General features: G+C 50.1%; 10 protein-coding genes across 10 annotated transcripts; 6 read left to right on the top strand and 4 right to left on the bottom strand.

The window, feature by feature from the left end:
* Nucleotides 1–1,037: 1,037 nt before the first annotated feature.
* ASPSYDRAFT_51908 (DUF1272 domain-containing protein) lies at nucleotides 1,038–1,957 on the top strand. The gene has a single exon (XM_040848388.1). It carries the CDS (start codon nucleotides 1,402–1,404, stop codon nucleotides 1,708–1,710), a length of 309 nt encoding a protein of 102 aa, XP_040696301.1. The 5' UTR covers nucleotides 1,038–1,401; the 3' UTR covers nucleotides 1,711–1,957.
* A 1,161-nt stretch (nucleotides 1,958–3,118) lies between these two features.
* ASPSYDRAFT_164698 (uncharacterized protein) lies at nucleotides 3,119–4,038 on the top strand (the record flags this gene model as incomplete). The annotated part of the gene is made up of 2 exons (XM_040843281.1): nucleotides 3,119–3,859; nucleotides 3,910–4,038. 2 exons carry the CDS (start codon nucleotides 3,119–3,121, stop codon nucleotides 4,036–4,038), a joined length of 870 nt encoding a protein of 289 aa, XP_040696300.1.
* A 1,103-nt stretch (nucleotides 4,039–5,141) lies between these two features.
* Nucleotides 5,142–7,133, top strand: ASPSYDRAFT_37299 (DUF3176 domain-containing protein; the record flags this gene model as incomplete). The annotated part of the gene is made up of 4 exons (XM_040845523.1): nucleotides 5,142–5,415; nucleotides 5,554–5,685; nucleotides 5,722–5,885; nucleotides 5,919–7,133. 4 exons carry the CDS (start codon nucleotides 5,142–5,144, stop codon nucleotides 7,131–7,133), a joined length of 1,785 nt encoding a protein of 594 aa, XP_040696299.1.
* Nucleotides 7,134–7,827: 694 nt separating this feature from the next.
* Nucleotides 7,828–8,783, top strand: ASPSYDRAFT_51904 (cupin domain-containing protein). Its single transcript, XM_040848387.1, has one exon. It carries the CDS (start codon nucleotides 7,843–7,845, stop codon nucleotides 8,341–8,343), a length of 501 nt encoding a protein of 166 aa, XP_040696298.1. The 5' UTR covers nucleotides 7,828–7,842; the 3' UTR covers nucleotides 8,344–8,783.
* ASPSYDRAFT_51903 (uncharacterized protein) lies at nucleotides 8,754–10,123 on the bottom strand. The gene is made up of 2 exons (XM_040848386.1): nucleotides 9,918–10,123; nucleotides 8,754–9,867 (listed from the first exon to the last, which is right to left on the bottom strand). Exons 1-2 carry the CDS (start codon nucleotides 9,990–9,992, stop codon nucleotides 8,869–8,871), a joined length of 1,074 nt encoding a protein of 357 aa, XP_040696297.1. The 5' UTR covers nucleotides 9,993–10,123; the 3' UTR covers nucleotides 8,754–8,868.
* Nucleotides 10,124–10,469: 346 nt separating this feature from the next.
* Nucleotides 10,470–12,728, bottom strand: ASPSYDRAFT_95587 (uncharacterized protein; the record flags this gene model as incomplete). Its single annotated transcript, XM_040853138.1, has 6 exons — nucleotides 10,470–11,053; nucleotides 11,108–11,269; nucleotides 11,325–11,499; nucleotides 11,554–11,775; nucleotides 11,831–12,657; nucleotides 12,713–12,728. The coding sequence occupies 6 exons, from the start codon at nucleotides 12,726–12,728 to the stop codon at nucleotides 10,470–10,472; spliced, it is 1,986 nt and encodes a 661-aa protein (XP_040696296.1).
* Nucleotides 12,729–12,992: 264 nt separating this feature from the next.
* ASPSYDRAFT_214259 (bZIP transcription factor) lies at nucleotides 12,993–14,137 on the bottom strand. Its single transcript, XM_040844090.1, has 2 exons — nucleotides 13,514–14,137; nucleotides 12,993–13,463 (listed from the first exon to the last, which is right to left on the bottom strand). Exons 1-2 carry the CDS (start codon nucleotides 14,075–14,077, stop codon nucleotides 13,071–13,073), a joined length of 957 nt encoding a protein of 318 aa, XP_040696295.1. The 5' UTR covers nucleotides 14,078–14,137; the 3' UTR covers nucleotides 12,993–13,070.
* A 207-nt stretch (nucleotides 14,138–14,344) lies between these two features.
* On the top strand, nucleotides 14,345–17,182 carry ASPSYDRAFT_137785 (heavy metal translocating P-type ATPase). The gene is made up of 3 exons (XM_040840803.1): nucleotides 14,345–15,716; nucleotides 15,774–16,812; nucleotides 16,877–17,182. The coding sequence occupies exons 1-3, from the start codon at nucleotides 14,378–14,380 to the stop codon at nucleotides 16,977–16,979; spliced, it is 2,481 nt and encodes an 826-aa protein (XP_040696294.1). The 5' UTR covers nucleotides 14,345–14,377; the 3' UTR covers nucleotides 16,980–17,182.
* Nucleotides 17,183–17,550: 368 nt separating this feature from the next.
* On the top strand, nucleotides 17,551–19,303 carry ASPSYDRAFT_214255 (MFS transporter). The gene has a single exon (XM_040844089.1). It carries the CDS (start codon nucleotides 17,694–17,696, stop codon nucleotides 19,290–19,292), a length of 1,599 nt encoding a protein of 532 aa, XP_040696293.1. The 5' UTR covers nucleotides 17,551–17,693; the 3' UTR covers nucleotides 19,293–19,303.
* A 113-nt stretch (nucleotides 19,304–19,416) lies between these two features.
* On the bottom strand, nucleotides 19,417–21,615 carry ASPSYDRAFT_62809 (uncharacterized protein; the record flags this gene model as incomplete). Its single annotated transcript, XM_040850174.1, has 9 exons — nucleotides 19,417–19,699; nucleotides 19,752–20,004; nucleotides 20,062–20,373; nucleotides 20,426–20,519; nucleotides 20,574–20,836; nucleotides 20,883–20,978; nucleotides 21,041–21,197; nucleotides 21,253–21,320; nucleotides 21,372–21,615. 9 exons carry the CDS (start codon nucleotides 21,613–21,615, stop codon nucleotides 19,417–19,419), a joined length of 1,770 nt encoding a protein of 589 aa, XP_040696292.1.
* Nucleotides 21,616–22,587: the final 972 nt, after the last annotated feature.

Below are 22,587 nucleotides of genomic sequence, written 5' to 3'. Positions count from 1 at the left end.
AGACGCCAGCTGTCCAGCAGACTAACTATCATGCTTATTACTCTGAACTGTCGTGTGCAATTGTGACTTATCATCCAAAGCCCCATCGAGACCAAGGACGCTTTTACAAAGTTTGCCGAGTTATATATATCTATATCACGATGGCCTAAAAGGGTTACAGTCATGCCTCGGCAACCTCGCTAGTTACAATGAACAACGAAGGTTATTAACCAGCTTGAACAGAAAAGCTTTCTGCCCCTGAGCAACAACTTGACGATATTCAAGATCGCCAAACATTTTGATTCTGTGCTTCTCGAGATCGTAGTTTTTTACCCCAGCCGCTCGCGTGCGATACCTATGCTGACTAAGAAATAGTTGTCGTCCACCTGGCAGTGTTTCGTGCAAGATAGTTAGGGCTCCTTACTTTTCATGATGTAATCCGTTTATAGATTAATCCCCTCTCTCTTTTACTCTCCTTAAACCGGTTTATTTCGCCCGAGTTAGTAAAAGGAGTTGAAAGAGCTAACTAACTTTAAAGGGCACTAAGTTTCTTCTAAGCTGTATTCCCTGTCTCAATAATAAACATATAGCTACATATGTAGGAGAGGTGTTTTAAATATACTGATACTATTTGATATATCTATATTGCTAGTATGGCCAAGGCTCCTGAACTGCTACATAGTCAGGTGGTCTATGTTTCTAAGAGTAAAAAACTCGCCTGGGGTGGTACAGTATTCCCAGAGCGATTACTATCTAGCATGATAGGAACACCTATTCTAAATCTATATTAACCTGGATAGCGGGGCCATCGTCAGGATATACAGCTTGAGACTGAAATCAATGTATTAATTAGGAGCCACCCATGGACACCTAGAATAATTAACTGGGATGATGGAACCTGCTGCCTCATGATAGAATACTTGTAGAACAGAGCTCTGGAAGAGTATGTTTATCAGAAAAGCTAAAATATAACTATATTTACGGGCTGCCGAGGCTCTTGGTATCCTGTATAACTATAGTATTATCCACTGTGGTCGCTTACCAAGGAACTTTCTTGTTTATGTGGATCTTAATGTCTATATTATAGATTTTGTTATGGTCCGCAAAGTTCTCGTCCCTATGGTTCGGGCACGAGGAGTTTTCCTCCAGGTCAGAGTATTAGTATCCAGCTACCGAATACGAGAAACATCCCACTGTGACGAGGATGTAGGACATAATGGTGCTGTTGGTGGTCAGGTTTTCAATGCTCGGATAACCCCGCTTGTATCTCGCTCGTATTTTGCTCTATTTGTCAGCTCGGGCAATGGGCAATAAGGCCGCACTGGTGGCTTAAATAGAGTAAAAAGCCCCAGTGCGTGGGCCAAACGTTCATGCCTTCAATGCTCACATTTGAATTCTATCCAAACCACCCAAGCGATCATAATGCTGCAGCTACGCCCGAACTGCGAATATTGCGACAAGGACCTGCCACCAGCGTCCACAGAGGCCCGCATATGTTCTTACGAGTGCACGTTCTGTGCCGACTGTGCGGAGACAAAACTCGCCAACATCTGCCCTAACTGCGGCGGCAACATGACTCCGCGGCCAATCCGCCCGTCGAAGGAATGGCGTACTGGCCTGTGCATAGCAAAGCAACCGCCTTCAGATGAGCGTGTGCATTTAAAATGCGGTATCGAGGATGCTGCTGCACTCACGACGAGTGTCAAGAACATCAGACCGCAAGATCGTTAGTCTCTCAGATAGCACTGCAAGTAGCCTGCTATCTTCCTTTGAGTGAAGTCAATCTCGTTTATAAGCGCCTTGGCGATATTTCACGAAGGGAACTTCATTTACGTGGCTGCTTGTTCACTGGTATGTAAGTAGTAGCAACTGGGTTTGGATGTCTTGATACCGCCCTTATATAGTTAACTATTAAATACTTAACCTTCTTCCAGAAGAGTGTACTGTTACAAGTATTATAAAATGAATGGTCTGTAGCGCGGTATAGTGTTGCAAGCTGGTCGTCTTCAGCTTCTGTTTTATCAGGCGTCACTGTGACTGACTTGGCAAACATCTGACCTCGGACCGTGGCGAGAGACTCGGTAAGCTACTGTTAAAATGAGTCATAGCGACTACTTGGAAGACTACCCTCCGCCGTGAATGCTAAGCCTGTGGTTTCAAGCTTGCCAGCTGCGCCAAGGATCTTCCCATGCTCGAGACCGAGCGCTGGCACTTGGCACATTGATGGCCGTCTGACATAAAATGGAGTACATATGCGAACAAGCTAAAGAGGAATGGCAAATATAGAACTGCGAAAAGTAGCGCGCGATTTTGATGAACCAATAATCCCTCTGTGTCGTGCCACTCGCTTCTGCTCATGTGGTGGTTGAACAAGCGGCCAGCCTTGGCCAAGAAGCCTTTGATAGCCGCTATGACATCGTCCAAGACCTTTGCCACTTGCTTCTCCTTGACCGGACTGGATCGTCAATACTTTTGTTGATACTCGGCTCGTGCCACAGCATCATTTGACGTTAATCCAATGAGGTGACCACTCCGTCGAAAAGGACGGCCTTGTCGATCAGTGGCAGGGCTGCTGCCTGTACCCCGCAGACCAAGCCCTACACCGTATACAAAGCGCTTTCCCAGTCACATTCACTTCTGCTTCCACCTTTCCAACTTTTCACCTAGATTTCTCCTCTTATCACTCAACCTTTCAGAATAACTACAGTACCTCATCAGAGCTGCCACGATGCCTCTCGACATCCAGGCATTCTTACACCGCTTTATCAAGCAACCGAACCATAAAGCCACCGCTGAACCGCCTGTCAAGAACAGCCTCATCGCCCCAGGGGATACAGACCTACCGAGAGCCGGATATGGCTCGACCTCGACTGTCGAACCGGGTCGCAAAGACTCAGGGAGTTTCACGTTCAACCTGAGAGACGTCGAGCCCCACCCCTCGCATAACCACTTCAAGCCGCCACGACGGGGGAGCCTTTGGGATAGCTTAACCGAGCTTGCAGGATCGAGAAAGAGCAGTCGTTCAAATTCCGCTGTGGCCAGTCGTTCGAATTCCGTCGTAGCCATTCCACCGCGCGAGGACTGGGAACCTTCGGCAGATACTGATCCCCCGAAGGACCAGCCGCTGGAAAAGGACAAGATGACTGCCATTACACAGAAATACGGCGATATTATCCAGGTCACAGGACTTGGCGACTACGCAGTTATTCTCCAGGCTCACAAGGTCCAGTATTGCCCTCCACTGGATAACTACTACGGCCTGAAAGTCTTCCGACGCCGCCCCGAGGAAAGCCGCGATAACTACAAGAAGCGAGTGACGTCTGAGTTCGCGATCGTCTCGGACCTCCATCATCAAAACATCATCAGGACATTCGAACTCCTCCCCATCGGCGGCGGGAACCTTTGCGAGTCCATGGAATACTGCGCCGGCGGAGACCTGCACTCGCTCATTACCGCGGCTCGCAAACTGCCAGAAGAGGAAGCAAACTGTTTGTTAAAGCAGCTCCTCCGCGGTGTCAATTATCTTCACGAGCAAGGCGTCGCGCACCGAGACCTCAAGCCTGAGAATCTCCTTCTCACCCAGCGAGGGTGTCTGAAGATCTCTGACTTTGGGCATGCTGAACGGTTCCGCGGGCCTGACGATGATAAGAACCATGTACAGCTGACTACTGGGAGGCGCAACTCGAAGCCGTACCTCTCCCCTGAGCAATATCTCGACGGCGAGTTCGATCCTCGTTGCGTTGATGTCTGGGCCGCGGCGATCGTCTACGTTGCTATGAGGACAGGGCGCAACATGTGGAAGGAGGCGACGGAGGACGATGAGGGGTTCAAGCAGTTCAAGGAGACGGGGAAGAACTCCTTGCTTGATGAAATCTACAATGTTTGTTACTCTGAAATCTATAGTATTGTAAATACTGACCCATTCTCTAGGGCCGAAGCCGCAGAACTCTCCTGCGCATGCTGAGCGTCGACCCGGCTAGCCGCCCTGGAGCAGCCGAGATACTCGCCTCCGACTGGCTTCAGAGCGTTCATACCTGTGTCTCTCCACCTGAGGCCTGAATTCTTGGCGCTTGGCAGTGCGAAGATCCTGCGGATTGTCCACGCATTCCGCGGCAAGATTTGGATGGAGAAGAGGAACACTTGGATAAAGCTATATACCCACTCGTTAGAGCTAGTCTGCACTCTCTCTTTGGCGTTCCTGTTTATATTGTTGTTAAATAATTAGCAAAATCTCTCCGCGAAAACTCCGTGTCTAGCTAGGTACGTGTAAAACGGTTAACAGCTCTTCGGCCATAGTAGTCTGAACCCCTAATAATACAGCTGAACAGACCGGAAGCTCTATTATCCATACCTTATAGTTATATATACTAGGTGTAGTGAACTATTGGGTTCTGTGGAGGGTGTATAGCCAGATATAAAATATCTTGAAAGGATAATAAATAAGAGTTTGCCTAGAACTGTAGTTATCTTATTATTTTATTAGAACTATGCAATTTTACCTATCAGCTGAGGAGTTTTAAGATATTTTTACTAACACTACAGAATTAGGCCTCGGCTTCCTATGTCGGGTGATGTTGCCAAGCCCTAATCACTGAAGTTGGGAATGGTCTCCAGCCTGTACTTAAGGAACATGCTATATATCCTTCCCAGCGTAAACGAGGCCCAGCTACAAAAGACTGCTCGTCAAACGAGCTGTAGCCCAATCTCCCAACTCTGATCAGTGTATCCAATAGAATGCCCAGACTGAGCTGCGCCTTTCGAATTTCATGCCTGAAGACACGCAAACCCTCAGGCTCCCACCGGTAAGGGTCTGCTATGTCCAAGCTGCCGCAACTCAGGATATTTACCACTTCACTTCCCCTCTACTCCGTACAACATCAGTCGCGAAGGGTGAGCACTAGAACGGAAAGGGAAAGCCATTGATTGTCCCTGGGCACGAGCATCTCCACAGCCAACCACTACGGCGACTTGGCAGCTACTCAGCCTTGCTGATCGACGGTGCTCAGACAATGCCGGCAACCTTGCCAACTGTATGAGGCTCCAGTGGGCTCTGCCTTCCCAGTATTTCTAACGCATACATCCCACTATGGACCCCTGCCCGTAAATACACCCCCTCCCGGACCGTGTATAATGAAAAGTCCTCTAAACGCAGACTGGGGAGGATGGAAGTTCAGGTCCTGGCCCTAGTCGGGTCAGCATGCTCGTTCATTGCCCTGGTGGTCGTATTAGCGGTCTACAACGGTCGGCCCATCTTTGACTCGAAGAACGCGACGCTGAACGCGATTATCTCGGTGCTCTCCGTGGCCATGAAATCCAGTCTGACGTTTGCGGTCGCCGAGCTCATCGGGCAGTGGAAGTGGCTACTGTTTTCCCAGAACGCACGACCGCTGATGGACTTTGACCGAATTGATATGGCTAGTCGTGGCCCTCTGGGCAGTATTCGGGTTATCTTTCGGATGCGAGGCTTGTAAGCATGACCGAATCTAGTGCTTTGCAAAGTGGCACGACTGACAAGATATAATATTTGAAGAAACTGGCCTCTCTGACTAGGCTCGCTTCTAATTCTGCTCGCAGTCGGTATTGATCCGTTCTCTCAGCAGCTTCTGCAGCTGGGAGAGAGAATCCAATATACTCAGACCTATGCGTATCATTATTTAATGAACAAACCTACAGCCTATACCGCACGAGCGACAGGGTATAGTCAAGGTACGATTATGGCGGCGAACACGACACGGTCTGCAGCCGATCCAGACAAGAACGTAACCACGGTCACCACGCAACTGGACCTGCCAATGCAGGCAGCCATCCTGAACGGCCTGACTTCTTCTGCCGATGAAACCAGTCAGCGAGCTACAGTGCAGTGCCCGGCAACGATCTGCAACTGGGACAAGTTCCAAACCCTGGGCGTGTGTCACTGATGCCATGATCTCAGCTCGGAGCTGAAACCGGTAGATAACTTCGGGAGAGTCTTTTCCATGGTTACCGAGGGTGACGAGGAAATGTATGCAGAGAAAGATGGACTTGCCTATGTCTTGCCTAACGGCCACTTCCTGATGAATCTGAAGGGGTGCTCGGCGCCGTGCACGTACAATAGCCCAGCCATTGGAATCGCCAACCCCCAGGCATTTTACATGTCATCCTTTGGGACCGGGGACCCCGCGAAGACTAATCGCATGCAGGATATCAACACTCTCATATGGTCCATGAGCACCATTTATGCCGACGAGGAAAGTCCAATTTCCATCAGCTTCTCATGGCCTGACATGCCCCTTCGTGCCACGGAGTGCGCGCTCTACTATTGTATCAAGACTGTCGAGACCAAAGTAGACAATAATGTCATCCGCGAGACGACAACTGAGGAAACAGCTGCGGTCCGAGACCCAGAGTCGTGGGAAACCATGTTGAGCACTCTGAACTATGCGCCAGAGAGTATCCCCCCCGAGAATGCCTCTGCAACATTGGAGTTCAACGAATATTACTCAATCGTTCGCCGAGAGGACCTCGTCCTACATTTCCCTGACAACCCATCTGAGCCCAGATACTCCATCGCGGACTACACCGTCTGGTCTGTCAGCCAATATATCCGGGACTTGCTTTCCACCAACATCACCGGCGGTTCTAACGTGACGGCCGCAATAGCAGATTTGCTGCCGGATGGCGCAGTCGGGTACAATGGGGCAACCTCCTATAGCGAGAGTACACCGTCTGGTGTTCAACATATCTGGGAGGCGGATAAACCGGACGTGGCCGACACTTTTGGTGCAGTTGCGACTAGTATGACCAACCGGTTACGCCTATCCCGTGAAGGCTATTCCTTTGACAACGTGGAAGAGGTGTATGGTCGGACAGGGACATATATAACATTGTACAAGACGCAGTGGGAATGGATCGCCCTCCATGGCTTGGTACTATTCGGAAGTGCTCTGTTCTGGTGTTTGACTGTGAGGGGCTCCGCACGATCTTTGGAGTCCTCTGTCCCTACGTGGAAAAACAGCTCCCTCGCAACTATCAGGGCATCAGCATCTGCAGATGTGCTGCGGGATGTGCGAACGGTCGCTGAAATGGAGAAGATAGCGCGAGGGCAACGTGTGGCGATGTCGGCGGGCAAGGTGCCAACAATACGCAAGCAAATTGACGAGGGTGGTAATCAATAATCGTCTTTAACACAAGGCCTAAGTGTGGAAGAGGATGAAGCGAGTCCTTCTGAATGTGAGAGTTAGGACGGTGTGATATCGGCCCTGGTGAATTAGAGAAGGATATATGTTAAAGAACTATTTCTAGTTGTAAGACGAAGCAGCGTGGATAGTCTCCGAGAATAGAACTGAGTCAGAGATTCGAAGGCTGAGATTCATTCGTTTAACTGGAATGATACTTTCACTTACAACCATATCTGCATTTATAAGGACGCTCGGGAATTCTGGAGCAATGGTAAGGCAGACTCTATACCTGAAGCACATATATTTGTCAAGACTGCACAAGAAGTAGATCCCATGCATCCCGAGTAGACTTATATTGTAAACCACCGATCAATAATGGGATCAGGCACCTACGTCTGTTTGAAGACAACAGGAGTACGATTGAAGATGCCTTTGAGCAAGACATATAAGCCACGGCTAAGCTTTAACCAGGTGCGTGAAAGCATCAGCTGTCTTGAACCCTGGCGGAGATGGCAATAACTCGCGGATTAACTCTCCCCTGGACGATTCCAGCAATCGGAGGAGATGATCCCCGTATTCACAGTCAATGACCAAACGCCACGTTGTTGGATCGGGAAGAATGGACTGAAGGGTGTGCTTATCAAGGAGCCTCCGCCGCCCAGTTTACTCCAGACTTTCTCAACTTGCTCGTGTTCTTCATACCGCAATGCCTCAGCTATCTTCGTCTCCCCTCCCAAAGCCCCGCCGCGTCGTAACGGGCCACAACACCCATGGCCTCGCAACCGTCCAGCACGACTCATACCTCGACAGCCACCCCTTCGGTGATGGCGGCAACTTGACACCAGTTTGGTACACCACCGAGCAACCGGCAGATGTCAGCAGCTCTCAAGATAAGGCTCTTCTGAAACCAAGCATACCACCAACTGGGTCTGGCTTTACCGCCTACGATCTACCTCCCCAGTCTGAGGGACTTTTCCATCGCTCAATTACCCTCGACTATGTAATCGTTGCCAAGGGCAGTGTAGTTCTTCGCTTAGATGATGGGTCCAGATTGAAGTTGAACGAAAGCGACGTCGTGGTACAACAGGCAACGATGCACGGTTGGGACAACGAGTCTACCGAGTGGGCTCGATTATATGGCATCATGTTCCTGGCGCAAGCTCCAACTGTCAATGGGAAACCTTTGGAAACCGTTTGGCCCATATAGGTGCTATGAGTTTTATTACCACTGTCCTGGTTTCTTTTTTTTCTTTTCTTTTTTCTATCAAATATATATATTAAGCAGGGAACGAAGATTTAGTTGCTTGAGGTACGATCAGACACGCCACGGTGCCAATAATGTTTTTTGTTGTTAGACTCAAAACAATCAAGGATATGGCGTGTTATTTTTTTGGCACCTAGTCAGTCCTCTCACTCAGATTGCAGGATACATCGGATCGCTGTACTTAAGCCCCAGGAAGAGTGAGATGTCGCGAGTTATTATTGGTTCAGGGATTATATATAGAGCTAGATGCTGGTGCTCTTGTTCCTTGAGGTTTCTGAACTCTGGTAATGTTGCATATTTAGGGCGACTTGTCAAAAAGAAACGGAGACTTATTGACTGGACCTCCATCACCACCGGTAGCGGACCAAATAGTAGAGTACAAAGGTCATTCATTGTATTTTATTTGTGATGGATGTCTAATCCTACGTTTGCCAAGTCGTTGTTTCCACGAGTAAAGCGACTTCCCTCTCATTCATCTACTTCTGGATTCGCATTGTCCGCTTGGTACTCGAGATCGTCGGACAAACGAAAAAAGTTCCTCCCCGACTCAGTCGATAGCTTGTACCTCTCTCCAACCGTACCGTTCTCCATAATAAATCCAAGCGGTCTGCCGCCATCTTCCCATCGCATGAGCATCTCGTCTATATAGCCCTGGTCAAGCTCAAGCCGTCCTTCAACCGTCACATTCTGATGCATATCGAGGTACTTAAACAATAGCGTATCTGTACGAAAGGTCTCCTCATCCACAATGATGATCCATGTGATTGTAGCGGCTCGTAGCAATGACCGGATGACTGTATCACCCGGCTCAAGCAGTATATCTAGGTCATCTTTCCAGTCTGGGTGTTCGGCCTTGCTGTTTCGGATCTCCTCTTCCAGGTCCGCATAGTCTTCATCTAGCATCTCCTGATCGGGACGCCGCGGATAGTGAGCCGATGGCCTAATCTCAACGACATTGTTTATATCGCTAGCATCGTAATCCGGTTGATGGTACTGACAGCCAGCGATCTCCGGGAGAATATCGAAAATCCGCCGCCAGTCAGAGCCAAAGTTAAAAAGCTCGGCGTCATTCAGCGCATGACAGTCCGCACCCTCATAAGTATCAGAGACCTGTATATACTCTGTGAACTTGATGTCACCTTCTTGCCCATTACCATAATATGTGCGAAGCATCACGGGGTACCCGCGATCCTTGGCACACCAAATCTCCCACGCCCTCTTGCGGAGATCCTGCGATCGCCAGGGCCGAAGAATGGTCTCGACCTCGTGCTCCGTCGGAATGCGCTTCGGTGCAAAGCTCGGGTCTGCATCGTTGGGGTCTGGCTCGTGCCACGCTTCGCCAAAGTCTGTCGGGTCCCATTCTTTGGGAATGTTGTCCAGATGGATATATTCACGGACCAGACGCAGCCGCTGCTGATCATTTGGCTCGGAGGATGAGTGGTTCCAGTACCGCTGTCTTGAGTTTAGCGCTCGTTGATTGACGTTGTGCGGTGCAGGCGCAAGAGGGGTAGGCATACAATCAAGTACTGTTCGACTGGAAGTCGGCCCCAGCGGGGTGTAAACTTGGGCCACGTAGCGCTGCTAGACGCCATGACGCTTTCTGGTATCAATCGCTAGAAGAGAGCTATGTTCAGGGGCCGGTGGTGGAGGTGAAAGCAATACAGCCTCGTCTCGGGATACGCCATGAAGGTGGGGTAACCTTGACACAGCCGTAACGGACTCCATTGGTACCGATGGGTTTTACAGAAGCTCAAGAATTTCGGCGTTTGCCATTCGCGATATAAGGGGTGTAAGAAGCCACCCACGTGCTTCAGTTATCCCCTTTACGGCAAGGCACATGTAGGTCTAGTCATTTATTTCCTCCATCTTGTTCACCATGTTGGATGTTTCTCTTGGCTGTTACATTCTTGCTGCCGTGTAGTTTTCTTTCATGGGTTGCGAGAGAAAAGTATCCAAACATTGTGCTCGACGTACAACGTTCCAGTTTCAGCTTGCTGTTTATGAACCCCTAAACCGTGACTAACCTATATAATGAAATATGTAATATACTGTGAGCAAATTAACTGTGACTATGCTGAAACCCTCAGCATAAACTCGCTGCGATCTCCTACGGCTATCTGCATGTACGCGCAGCCGTTGCCATCAGCCTTGATACCAGTAACAACCTCGTCCCATCGGTCATCCTGTGCCATGGCAAGGCGATACACAGCACCCTCCTGCAGGTCGCGGAAGCTAATGGTAATATTCTTGGCCTTCCTCGGGCCCCTGAGTACAAATTCCACGCGCACACCTTCTGGGCCACGCACGGCATGACAGCGAGCTACCATGACTTCTGGGAAGGGAACACTATCCAGCTTTGGTGCTGCGCGCACTTCCTCATCCACATCACCAGTTATCAAGTTAGCCCAGTCCTTCCGCCTCCCAATACGGGCGCGGAAGAGGAAAGTCGTCCCTAGCAAAGATAAGCCACTATTGGTAAGTGCGCCAGTTTCGGACGGAGTTTCGACAAGGGGATGTAGCTGCTCATCCACCGTAGCAATAAGATCATGGGCAATGTCGGATTCCCCAAACTCGGCCGCGCAGTTGCTGTAGGCGCAGTGTGCAAAGCCTGGCCCAGCCTGGTAATTGCCTAAATCCATCTTATCGGCGCCAACTAAGACAGCTGCTGTGAGTGTGTCTATACTTAGTGACGGAGGAACGAACTTACCCAGGCTTTCAAGACTGTACTTGCCGTCCTTACGCTTTCGAACATTGCTTTCTTTTGAGAGTAGCCATAGTCGGCGGCCAACTACTGGCATCCCCGGGGAGCAGTCAAACGCTCCTGAAACGTCGCCGAGAACGCCTGTAAGTCCAATGATAGGGAAGCCAGCTGGGTGTATTATCAGCCAAGGTACTCGCCCGTATGTACGAAGTTGCGGGTTTACTGATGGCAGATCTCAAAGCGACAATGCTCCCGTCTGGGTTCATAAAGTCCTCCTGAAGGCCCTGTTGAAACCGATCATGGAGAAGTGTTGCCACCCTTCCAGTCTTCATGTACGAGTCATAGGCAAGGGCACCTTCCATGCCAATGAGGTTGCACGAGGAGTAAATCCAGTTTGGCTAGTAACGTTAGCACGGTCCGGGGTATCGAAGATATAGAGTTCAGTCGCTCACCTCGCAGGGAAAGAGACAGTACGAGCAGCTCTCCCAATTCTTCATCAGAGCATCGAAAATACTCTCCGTATTGTGGCGATAGTTCGCCTTGTCTGTGATCCTGAAATTAAGGGCATTTTGTTGACGGTACCGATCATCGCCGTTGAGCTTCTCATACAGCGACAGGCAGAGCACAATATAGCCTGTGACCATGATATTATCGCGGACGACCGGGTCCCAGTTCTAGCAGAAGTTGTTCACCACATTTAGAAAAAAAAAAAAAAAGGGGTAGACGTACCAATGTGAACTTTCCCCACAGCGACTCCCACTTCCAGTAATTCATGACATCTTTTGTAGTGCTCTTCTCGATGAGGCGTTCCTGACCCGTTTTGATATAACCCTGGAAGCTGGACATATAGTATTTCTGCACAAATGCAAGAGTATACTGCAGAAAATAAAGCTGGTAGCGCAGAGCCGAAGTCTGGAACTGATCTATAACTGTGAAGTTAGACCAGTCATCAGCAGCCTGATGGGCGACCTCGACAAAGTGCTGCAGCATTCGGAGCTCGTGTATAGAGAGTTCGCGCTTCTCATCAGCCTCTGGCAGGGCCCGGACTCGTGCGCTCGATTTCGAATCGGCATCGACAAGGATAGCATTGCGGCTCTGTCTTATTCCTAGGGCTTTGGAATGCCGCGAGCGACCGGCAATTACACTATAAACTACCCCTCCGGCAACGACTGTGAATATTATCGGGGCTGCTGGCTCCCAAACCGCCCCACCTGTGACTGCTGTGGCAACGAGACCAGGGATAATCCAGTTCGCTAGAACAAATGCAAGACCGCCGGCTCCGAACCAGGCGAATAATGTGAGTGGAATCAAGGCGACCGAAACAGTAAGCCCAATAAGACCTCCTATACCGCCGACGGCAAGGAAGCCAGCTCCGGGAAAGGCGCAACTAAGCGCAGCAACTCGGATTCGAGGATTCTCGGACTTGTAAAATCCAACGACAGCCAGAGCTAGGAGACAAGCATATTGGAGCCGGGTACGCCGCTGATAGCGGGAGGTCACCTTTTGCGCACCGGCAAATGCAGGAATGAGAAGCCCGGATTCAACGGGTTGGGGTCCTTTGTTTTACTTGAGTGTCGTCTATCAAGGCATAGATAGGTTGAACGGACTGACCTTTGTCATTTCCCATGTTAGAATTTAAGACGCAATGTTGGGTTCGAAAGTCGGTAGGAAGACGCAGAAACGGTGCTTTGGATAATCTTATACCTCAACTCCTCCAGCATCATCGCCTGCTGGATCACCGAGGATAATCGGTTCTCCACCGTCGACCTGGGGTTTGCGAAACAGGATAGGCTGACTCGCTCCAAGTCCAGGTTGTGCTGTGCTGACTCGCGCGAGTCAATGTCACAAGTACGAGAAAGCAATAGATGTAGATCTCTAAGTCTAGATTAAGCTCCAATACTTGAAAACATGAACTGCGTTTCATAAATGCAGTAGTTACAGACCGGTCCACACTCTTATGGTGACAAATCTACGAAGGCAACAAATACTCTGCTCGCAGCATCACCGCTGGATCCATACCGTGCACCAGCTCCGGGTATTCAGTCCAGAACTTCTCCAACAATCCCCACTGGCTGGGATCCATGAAGCGCTGGTAAAAGTCTGGGTGAACCTTAGGGTCGCCGTCGTTTTCTCGGATGAAAAGCTCCTTGTTAAACCCACCGCGAACACGACAGGTACAGGCGAGCAGACCAAACACAGATCCTAGGTCATATTTAGAGCCGTGCAAGATGAGATTGTCCCTCATCTGTGGCCACAAAACCACATCGACAGCGAGTGGGTGCTCTTGAACGAGCTGTATAGTCGTGGGCCGAAGATGAGCGGGCAAACGGTCGAATGTTTCTGATGATGGCCAAATGAGCCACTGCAGGAAATGAGCAAGAAACGAAACATCATGCTGGTTTACAGACATACCCTGCAATATAGGTAAGAGACCCAGCTGGTAGCGAATTTCTCTGGTGGGAGGATTGGCAGGTCGCGCAGTTCAGCGGCAACAGTGTTGGCCAACAGGTTGCTGGACCCACCAAACAACAGATCAATTGGCTTTGGCAGGTCAAGGCATGAAGTAGCCAGGTCCGGGGTAGCTCGCAGCCGGACGATAAGTGGCGTCAGCGATGCCCCGCTCACGAGATAGTTTGGATCTTGCTTCTTGACGGAGAACAGTGGTAGACGAAGCCAGACTGGTGAGTCAAGCAGCGTTTCAAGCAGTGTAGATGGAACTACCAACGCTGTGCTGAATCGGGGTGTCGGTGCGCTCCAGAGACCTGACGAGCAGGCTGCTGCATAAGGATAACCTGGGCTCGATAGCCCCGTGTTTGTGGTACGTCCTGGCGAGTCAAGTCTCTCTTCTAGCTGGCGAATCTTTTCCTCGAGACTGGCGATATGTTCTTGTGTACGGAGTCGCTTACGGCGTTGACTCTCCTTATCCCGCTCCCGTTTTCGCTCTGCAGCCTGTTGCAACCTTTTCTGGCTGTCCATGGATGTTTCGTGGCTCTAGTGGAAGGACTGCAGTCCCCTCATAATTAACGGGAGGTGGAGATGTTCGGCCGTCTTGGCCGAACCAGCATCGTCGTGGTGATCTACCAAATGCGGGGACAGCGAGTCAGACGAGTCAGACGAGTCAGTGCAAGCTATTCCCACTTCTTCCGTGGCTTGCCGGATAGAATGCCATCAGATAAAACATCCCGAGTGCTCTTCTTGGCTCATCGGCCAGATGTTGATATACACCATCCCCGTCTTCCCTTGCGTAGGAACATAGAACGAGAACTGCAAGTCAACATGGCAGCGTGCTGTGCGCTCGGTGCCTACATCATCTACAGGCTGATCTCGTTCCATTCGAGTCTGTCGTTCCCAATCAGTGTACCAAATGGAGCGCCTAAAGTCCAGACCTCGAAATCAGCTAAAGTCAGCCACTGTCTCATTGCAATACAAGGGATGACATGTTCAAGCTGCGTCGAAAATGTGGAAAACGCATGCTCAGTACCTGGGGTCCTTGCAGCGCGTGTGAGTCTGCAGTCCTTGACAGCGCGAATTGTGTACGACCCGGAACAGGTGAACCCTAAGATTCTGGCAAGGGAAATTGAGCAAACTGGTTTCGGGGCAGCGCCGCAACTGCAAAACGAGGAGAAGTGGATAACCCAATGGCTTTCGGCAGCCAGATCCAAGAACAAGGCGGTACGGGAATGGACGAGGGCATTCAGCTTCGCCGCAGCTCTCAGTGGGCTGGTTTTCATAATTGAAGCAACCAACCGTTGGACCGGGAGTATATCATGGCCAATATTGTTATATCCGATCAAGCTGACCCTTGTTGTTCCTACAAGCATGTGGCTGAGTGCATCCATCCACAGAGAGGCATGGAGGGCTATCGTGCGAGCTCGCCCGAATGCGGCGCTTCTTTCGTCTTGCGGTCTTATCTTCACGTTAGTGGCAGCAGCGTACGAAGACCTAGATACCGACCCTTGCTCAATGCAGTTCCGTATGACGTCCGCCTGCCTGCTCATGACAGTCATCATAGGGGGTCGCGTTACAAAATGTCACTTCTCGCAACGCAGCAGCCAGTATCCAGCCACATTGGCGTCTGCGATGCCAGAATCTGCAAATCTAGTGAAAAGGATCGGATCAATGGATGAGCATACTGTTTCAGTTCCTATTGACATCCTGCGTCCTGGCGATGTGGTCCGAGTTGACCCACAAGAAAACTTTCCAGTGGATGGAACAATCGTCAAGGGCCACACCTCAATACTCCAGACAATAATTAACGGTGAGCTGACTCCAAAGGCGGCTGGGCCTGGTGCCTCCATCTATGCTGGTTCATCGAATGACCTGCGGGCGGTGTTTATGGAGGTCTGCGCAGTGAACAATGAGACCTGGTTGGGACAAACACTTAAAGCAATGGCGCAGTCTGACGACGCAAAATCCGACATGAGCCAATTTTCTGATCGTCTGCTGGGTCGATTCTCTGTTCTGGTTATTATTGTGGCCACAATAGCTGGAGTTCATCATTGGACTCAGCACGCCTCCATTTCAATGGTCTTGAGCCGGATTGCGACGGTGCTGTTGTGTGCATGTCCCTGCACCTTGGACATGGGAATATCTGCTTGTTTAATGTCCGCTCTGTGTGAGTACCCTTCTTTGTTGGTAATACATTGGACTTTCTTACTGATTGGGACTGCAGCTGCTGCCTCCAGAGCCGGTATCCTGCTTACGCCTGGGTTTCATATCGAAAATACAGCAAACGCCAAAGCCATTGTGTTCGACAAGACAGGAACTCTGACTACAGGAGAACTGCAAATTCACAACTTACGCCTAGAAAGGGACTGGCTTGTTGATCCTTTCCACTCCGATCTTTTTTGGAACTTGGTTGAGACCCTCACACGGACGTCAGACCATCCAGTGTCTCGTCTACTCTGCGCAGAACTTCAAAGACAAGACGGCAGTTCTGCGTTAGATGCTAGAGGTCTGGAACTCCTGTCCCATGAGGATCACCCTGGTCTCGGTCTGAGTGGCCTGGTTTCATATAAAGAGTGGCAGTTCAACCTTATTGTGGGCAACCAGCGCCTGTTGCAGATGAATAACATCTACATTACCACTGAGCATCTTTCAGACCGGCGTGACTCCTCCTTACCAGTAGGGAATGTATACATCGCCATCAATAATTGCCTTGCCGGCCGAATTGATTACACAGACACCATAGCTAGCGGCGCCAGCCACCTAATCCGTACACTGCACAGCCGTGGTTTCAGTACTTTCATCATGACGGGCGACACCAAGGCCGCTGCGACGGCCGTCGCAGAGTCCGTTGGTATTGCAACCTCGAATGTGTATTCCTCGTTACTTCCACACGAAAAGGCAAAGAAGATAGAGCGTATGGAGGAGCAGCATGGCCACACAGTCATGGTGGGAGACAATGCAAACGACGTACCAGCCTTGGTTACTGCGACGTTTGGATTTCTCTTATTCCACAGTTCACCTCCTAATAGCGATGTACTGTCGCGACTACAATCGGAGCCAGATGCACTGCTTTTGCCCAGTACTAAGAACGGGTCCGAAGTACATGGTATGGAGCGTGTCCTCTACACCCTGGATCTGGTCCAAGCTACCAGCCGACGCATGCACCAGATCCTGTGGTGTTCTCTCATCTACAATACTGCCGCTCTATGCTTGGCGTCTGGCCTTGTCTCTAGCCTCACGATCTCGTGGCTTGACCTGGATCCGTAAGTAACGCTTTTCTGATCTTTTGTCTTCGTATCTACTTACCATGTGTACGGTATATGATAGATCGTCTGCCAGTCTTGCAATGTCTGTGAATAGTGTTGTAATATTGGTTCTCTCCCTTCAGCTGAACCACCCGCGACCAAAGAGGGACGATGTGCTGGATTAAGGTATATTTGGTACTACAACTTAAGCCAACCAGTCCCTGTTATTGCTGGAAAGTGCATGAAGACTTGGCGATGTTCATTAAATCCATTATTAATATGCGATTGGCTACCTGACCATCGACTGCGATTCTGTGGCGCCGAGACAGAATAATTATATATATTATGCTGAGACAGACACCCTATAGGTAAATTCAGCAAATTCTGGAACAGCTCCCTGATTTTCCTTTGGTTCTCCTGGTGCGAACGCCCCTGCCCTTATTGAATTCATATCCTATGTTTAATAGTGGGGATTGATACATGTCCGATGCACTGGCAGTTGATGTACCGTCCTTGTAGCCGACTGAGCCGAGCATTGCCGACAGAATCTTCAGTACCGCCATCAGGGTGCACAAATAGCTGGCAAGCTCATCGCACAAGGGAAAAGACCACAGACATGTTTACTGGACTGTTTTGCACACGCGGTCAACGATGATATAGCAAGATAACTCTCTCTGGTGCTCGTTTCCCGCCAGGGCGTCGAACCCATAGTATGTAGATATATCCGAATATCCGAATCCGAAATCGTCTCCAACGATTTGTCTGGGGCACACTAAAAGGCGCTGAAATACATTCGTTTCATAATTTTTCTCTCCACTTGTCAGTTACCACTCTGCTCTTCGCACGTCGATAGCCGCTTCAACTGGGAGGGTCTGCTACATGCGGGCTGCGTTAAGCAAATGGTACTATTCAGCCGCGATCGCGGAATACCAAGGGAGAAAAGGACCGACAAGGCGCCGATTCCCTCATGGAAGCTCGTTCTAGACCAGGGGGCCGTCACCCAGAAGGTGGTAAGCCACGAGCATGTTGGGTCTGGTACGGAAGAAGACCCGTTTGTGGTCGCCTGGCTCAATAACGACTTTCGCGACCCCATGCTGCTCAGCATGACTCGCAAGATCATGATTACGCTGATCGTATCTTTTGCAACGCTGGTTGTTGCGCTCGCGTCGTCTGCATACACAGGCTGCATGAAAGAGCTGATTGAGGACTTGGACGTGGATAGAGAGGTCGCGACTCTTGGTCTGTCGCTGTTTGTGCTAGGATTTGCACTGGGCCCTGTATTCTGGGCGCCTCTTAGCGAAGTCGTTGGACGACAGTATCCATTTATTCTCTCCTTTGGTGCAATGGCTGTCCTGCTCGCTGGTTGCGCTGCATCCCCTAATATCGAATGCTTAATTGTGCTGCGGTTCTTTGCGGGCGCCTTTGGGTCGGCACCATTAACCAACGCCGGTGGTGTCATTAGCGACATGTTCCCAGCTCGCCAGCGTGCACTCGCGCTCAGCCTGTTTGCCGCTGGCCCGTTCATGGGGCCTGCACTGGGTCCAATTATTGGAGGGTTCCTAGGAATGGCTGCGGGCTGGCGCTGGGTCGAAGGGTTCCTTGCCGCGCTGGCCGGATTTTCGTGGCTCACCATGGCCCTGTTTGTGCCAGAAACGTATGCCCCGATTCTTCTGCGCCGGAGGGCTGAACGACTTTCGCGTCTGACTGGAAAGGTGTACCGGGCACGCCTCGACCTGGGGCATCGGGCCAGCCTCGGGGAAGTACTGGGGAAGTCCCTGTCGCGGCCATGGATTCTGTTATTTCGGGAGCCAATCGTGCTGCTGCTCTCTATATACATTGCTCTTATTTACGGGGCGCTGTTCATGACGTTTGGTGCTTTTCCTATAGTCTACCAAGAGGGACGGGGTTGGAATGAAGGCGTAGGAGGTCTTTCATTCTTGGGAATCATGGTTGGCATGATCCTCGCAAGCATCTACACTGTATATGACAATCAGCGATACTTGAAAGTCTACGATAAACACAATGGTTTCGCTCCTCCTGAGTCTCGTCTGCCACCAGTTATCCTAGCGTCGATTACCATTCCTGCTGGTCTGTTTTGGTTCGCCTGGACCAACTCCCCTTCCATCCACTGGATAGCAAGTATTGCAGCCTGCGTGCCTTTCGGCTTCGGAGTTATCCTGGTATATCTTGGTATTCTGAGTTATTTGATAGACTCATACACCATCTTCGCAGCATCAGTTCTTGCTGCCAATTCGGTTATGCGATCTGGCTTTGGTGCCATCTTTCCGCTATTCACGACATATATGTACGAGGGGCTGGGGATCCACTGGGCTTCGTCAATACCTGCTTTCCTCACACTAGCCTGCGTTCCTTTCCCCATTGTTCTGTACAAGAAAGGCCAATTTATTCGAAAACGATGCAAATATGCTGCGCAGTCCGAGGCGTATATGGAGACTCTACGGGAATCCGCAAACCAGCAGAGCAGCAGTAAAGAGTGAATGGAGTTCCCATCCTACTGGCCAATATTTCCGCTTAACTAAAAGAATATTCATCTAACAACTTCTAATGTCAGAATAGTATGATGTACATTTCCCAGTACCTCTTCACATCAAAGATTGGAGATTAGACAGAACCAGCCCCCTTTGTAGCCTTGTCCGAGGTATTGTCCGACGAAGCCCCAGTTCCCTTATCCTGGACCTGAATCTCCTCCACTGTAGTATCAATGAGGCGCCCCGTTGCATCATGTGTTGCATCCCATTCCGCGAGGTCAACATTAGGCACTTTCTTAAGCCGGTTACTCTGAGCTCCGCCTTCCAGGCTGATGAGCTCCTGCCTCAAGGTATAGCCCTTGAACCTGGGGATAATATACGCCCAGAGCACGTAGTATATCGCGCACGCCACAAGACTGTCGGAGTCAGAACAGGTATCAACATAACCACAGCGAACTTGTTACTTACACCCCGATTCCCGTCACCACGTATGTGGCGTACCAAAAGCTGACATCCCCAGCATATTGCCCACCGGCGGGAGGGTACCACGGCATCACGAGAAGGTATAGCTGGACCAGAATATTAAAGAGAACCACGACGTGCCAGGCCTTGAATTCAGGTTCCGGGAGGTTAGCCTTCTTGCGCTTCCAGCGGATAACGTAGACACCGACAGCCATCGCGAGGTTGAATACGGCAGTGGGGAAGATTTTCAAATCGTTCACTACCTCGGTCAGCTCATGTACAGTATTTCGTCCAGTCTCTGCTGGTGGGATCTCACCGAATGTAAAGGCATCTCCTGCCGGAATAGCGAGAATCATCAGGATGGTTATAAACCAGATGACCACGTAAGGTCCCAATGGCGTGCCAAATGGCTTAGTCGATACCCAGAACTTAGTCCATGGCAGGACGCCTTGCCGGCCGCATTCCCTGATTTGCCTGGATAGTCCAATTATGACTGAAATCATGTTTCCGAAAGAAGCCAGGGCAATCAGGAAGTTCAGGCCCCGGACTGCACCGCTGTCTCCGAACACTTTCGAGAAAAAGAGGCTTGCAGTGGTGAGTTCGGAGTTTGCCAGCTCATCCTTGGGCACTAATATCATTAGTCTAGTAATTTCTAAATCTCACAGACCTAGATAACTAACCAGCAGCAAAGAACGCGACATTTGCGAACATGTATAGAACATACACCGCAGTAAGAGCAACGGTGGCGTAAATTTTGAGTGACTTGACAGGGTTCTATCGAGCAATGTCAGTGAAGGCTCTCTATATCATACGCGTCGGGCGTCCTACCTTGATCTCGTTGGCAACATTGAAGGCATTGTAGTAACCCCCGTACGAGAAGATGATACGGTACAAGGCAGTAGTCAGCCCATAGGCAGAAGCTGTAGCACTACCTGACCACGCATCGTGAAAGTTGGCCTTGGGGTTCTCGACCCTGGTATTGCCCCCCAGGACAACAAACCCAGTGAGAATAACGAAGACTAAAGTGCAGATCTTGACGATCCCAACGGCATTGGAGAACCAATATGCGTACTTGGTGTTGAACACCAGGACTGCCTCGTCAGTATTTGAATTACTCAATCAGTGTGTCGAGCTTACCCAGAGTCGCAAGAGTGTAACATGCTAGAGCTGTCCCTTTAACCTGCCAATTGGTTCCTTCGTGGCCGGAGATGGCGATGAGGTAGTTCGCCATGACTAGACGTGCATTAGCATCATGCATTACCCGACAACTATTGACTCACCAGTGGCGTTGGCACTCCCAAATGAAAGAATCACACTCTGGACCGCAAATGTGGTTGGAAACAGCCACATGGGACGGGGATACGTCTGTTCGAGGAAGACGACCTCCGAGCCTGATCGACTGGGGAAGTATGCTGTAAACTCAAGATACACGGCTCCGGACGACAGACACAACTATCCGGTGAACACGATCAGTCGGTATAACCTTCTTGACAGAAGTACTACATACTAAGTAACCAATGGTCCAGTAGACGAAACTGACACCAACCGAGCCAGTACCAGACAGAATGGAAGAAGCTGGCCACATCAGCTCATGTCAAGTATGGGCGCAGACTGGACCTCACTCACGCGTAGAATAAATACCGGCACCGATCATCATGGTGATATTCAGCAGGGTAATTGTAGCAGGGCCAACAGCGTATCCCAACGGCGACTTGTTCTCAACCGGAGCACCAGAGGCGTCTTGATACGTCGGCGGCGCATCATTGCCTCCCTTTTCGCCGATATAGTGAGCGCCTCCATGATCTATATGAGCTTCAATCACAGTACCAGATTCAGAAGTGCGATCGCTAAATGGTTTGCGCCAGGACATTGCGATTGATTGTCGGAGAGAGAAAGAGATGGGAGTAGGTGCTTTAAAGGAATAAAGATGCGCAGCACGAGCCAGCTATATACCACACCTCTTTCCCTGTTTGTCTGTCTTTTTATCTCGCTCCCGCTTTACGTTTGCTTTGTCCAAAGAGATTGTGGTCTCAAGAGGAGTTGTTGTGGATCGCCAGCGATTTCAACATCGGAGGGGCGAATGGTACAACTGGCGCCACAATGGTCCAGCATAGCTATCGATGGAATGTCTCGAGTGGCTCAAGTCTATTTAGAAAGTTCGAGCTTATATCAATGCCTCCACATTGTCCGTTTGAAAGTTCAAGCTTGGAGCTGTGTCGAGTGTATCATGCTACCGTTTAGGCCTCGTTCTGGGAATCAAATGTGGGAATGGACAACAGAGACTTTGGCACGGCGGTTAAAAGCATGGAAACAATTCTACAAGAGTCCGTGGTCCAGATTGCAACGCGCCGAATGGCATCAGCTCAGGGATGCTATTGCGCGAGTCCGAACCCAAAATACTCCACGAGGTGCAATCGGAAATTGCTTATCTTTCTGGGCTTCCATGATGCCAATAGAGACAGTGACCTATTTTCCCAAACCTAGAGTTGAAGCATCAAGTAATTTTATTCTGCTAAATGTTTCTGATGGTCATCGTGCTGCAACACCCTAACCAACTCCATGGTGCTTGTTCATAATGCGATGTAATTAGCACGCAATAGCCAGTTAAATGGCGAAAGGCACGACTCTGTTACACTGAAGCTATCGGGCACGCCGCGATGTGCGCGATCTCCTTCCTATAACAGTGGTTCTTCACGATCGTCTTTTTCTCCTTGGCTGGTTTTGTTACGCCATTTGGAGTCTATATTTGCCAACCGCTGTGGGATGATATTCAACCAGGCTGGAGGATTTGTAATAGGGCTCAGCACCAGCCCTGACTTAGGGCCGGTGGGAGACGTGGACG

This window comes from Aspergillus sydowii (genome assembly GCF_001890705.1).
Source record: "Aspergillus sydowii CBS 593.65 unplaced genomic scaffold ASPSYscaffold_20, whole genome shotgun sequence".
NCBI classification, from domain to species: domain Eukaryota; kingdom Fungi; phylum Ascomycota; class Eurotiomycetes; order Eurotiales; family Aspergillaceae; genus Aspergillus; species Aspergillus sydowii.
The sequence above is the reverse complement of the archived record's forward strand: the minus strand, read 5'-3'. Positions and strand labels throughout refer to the sequence as shown.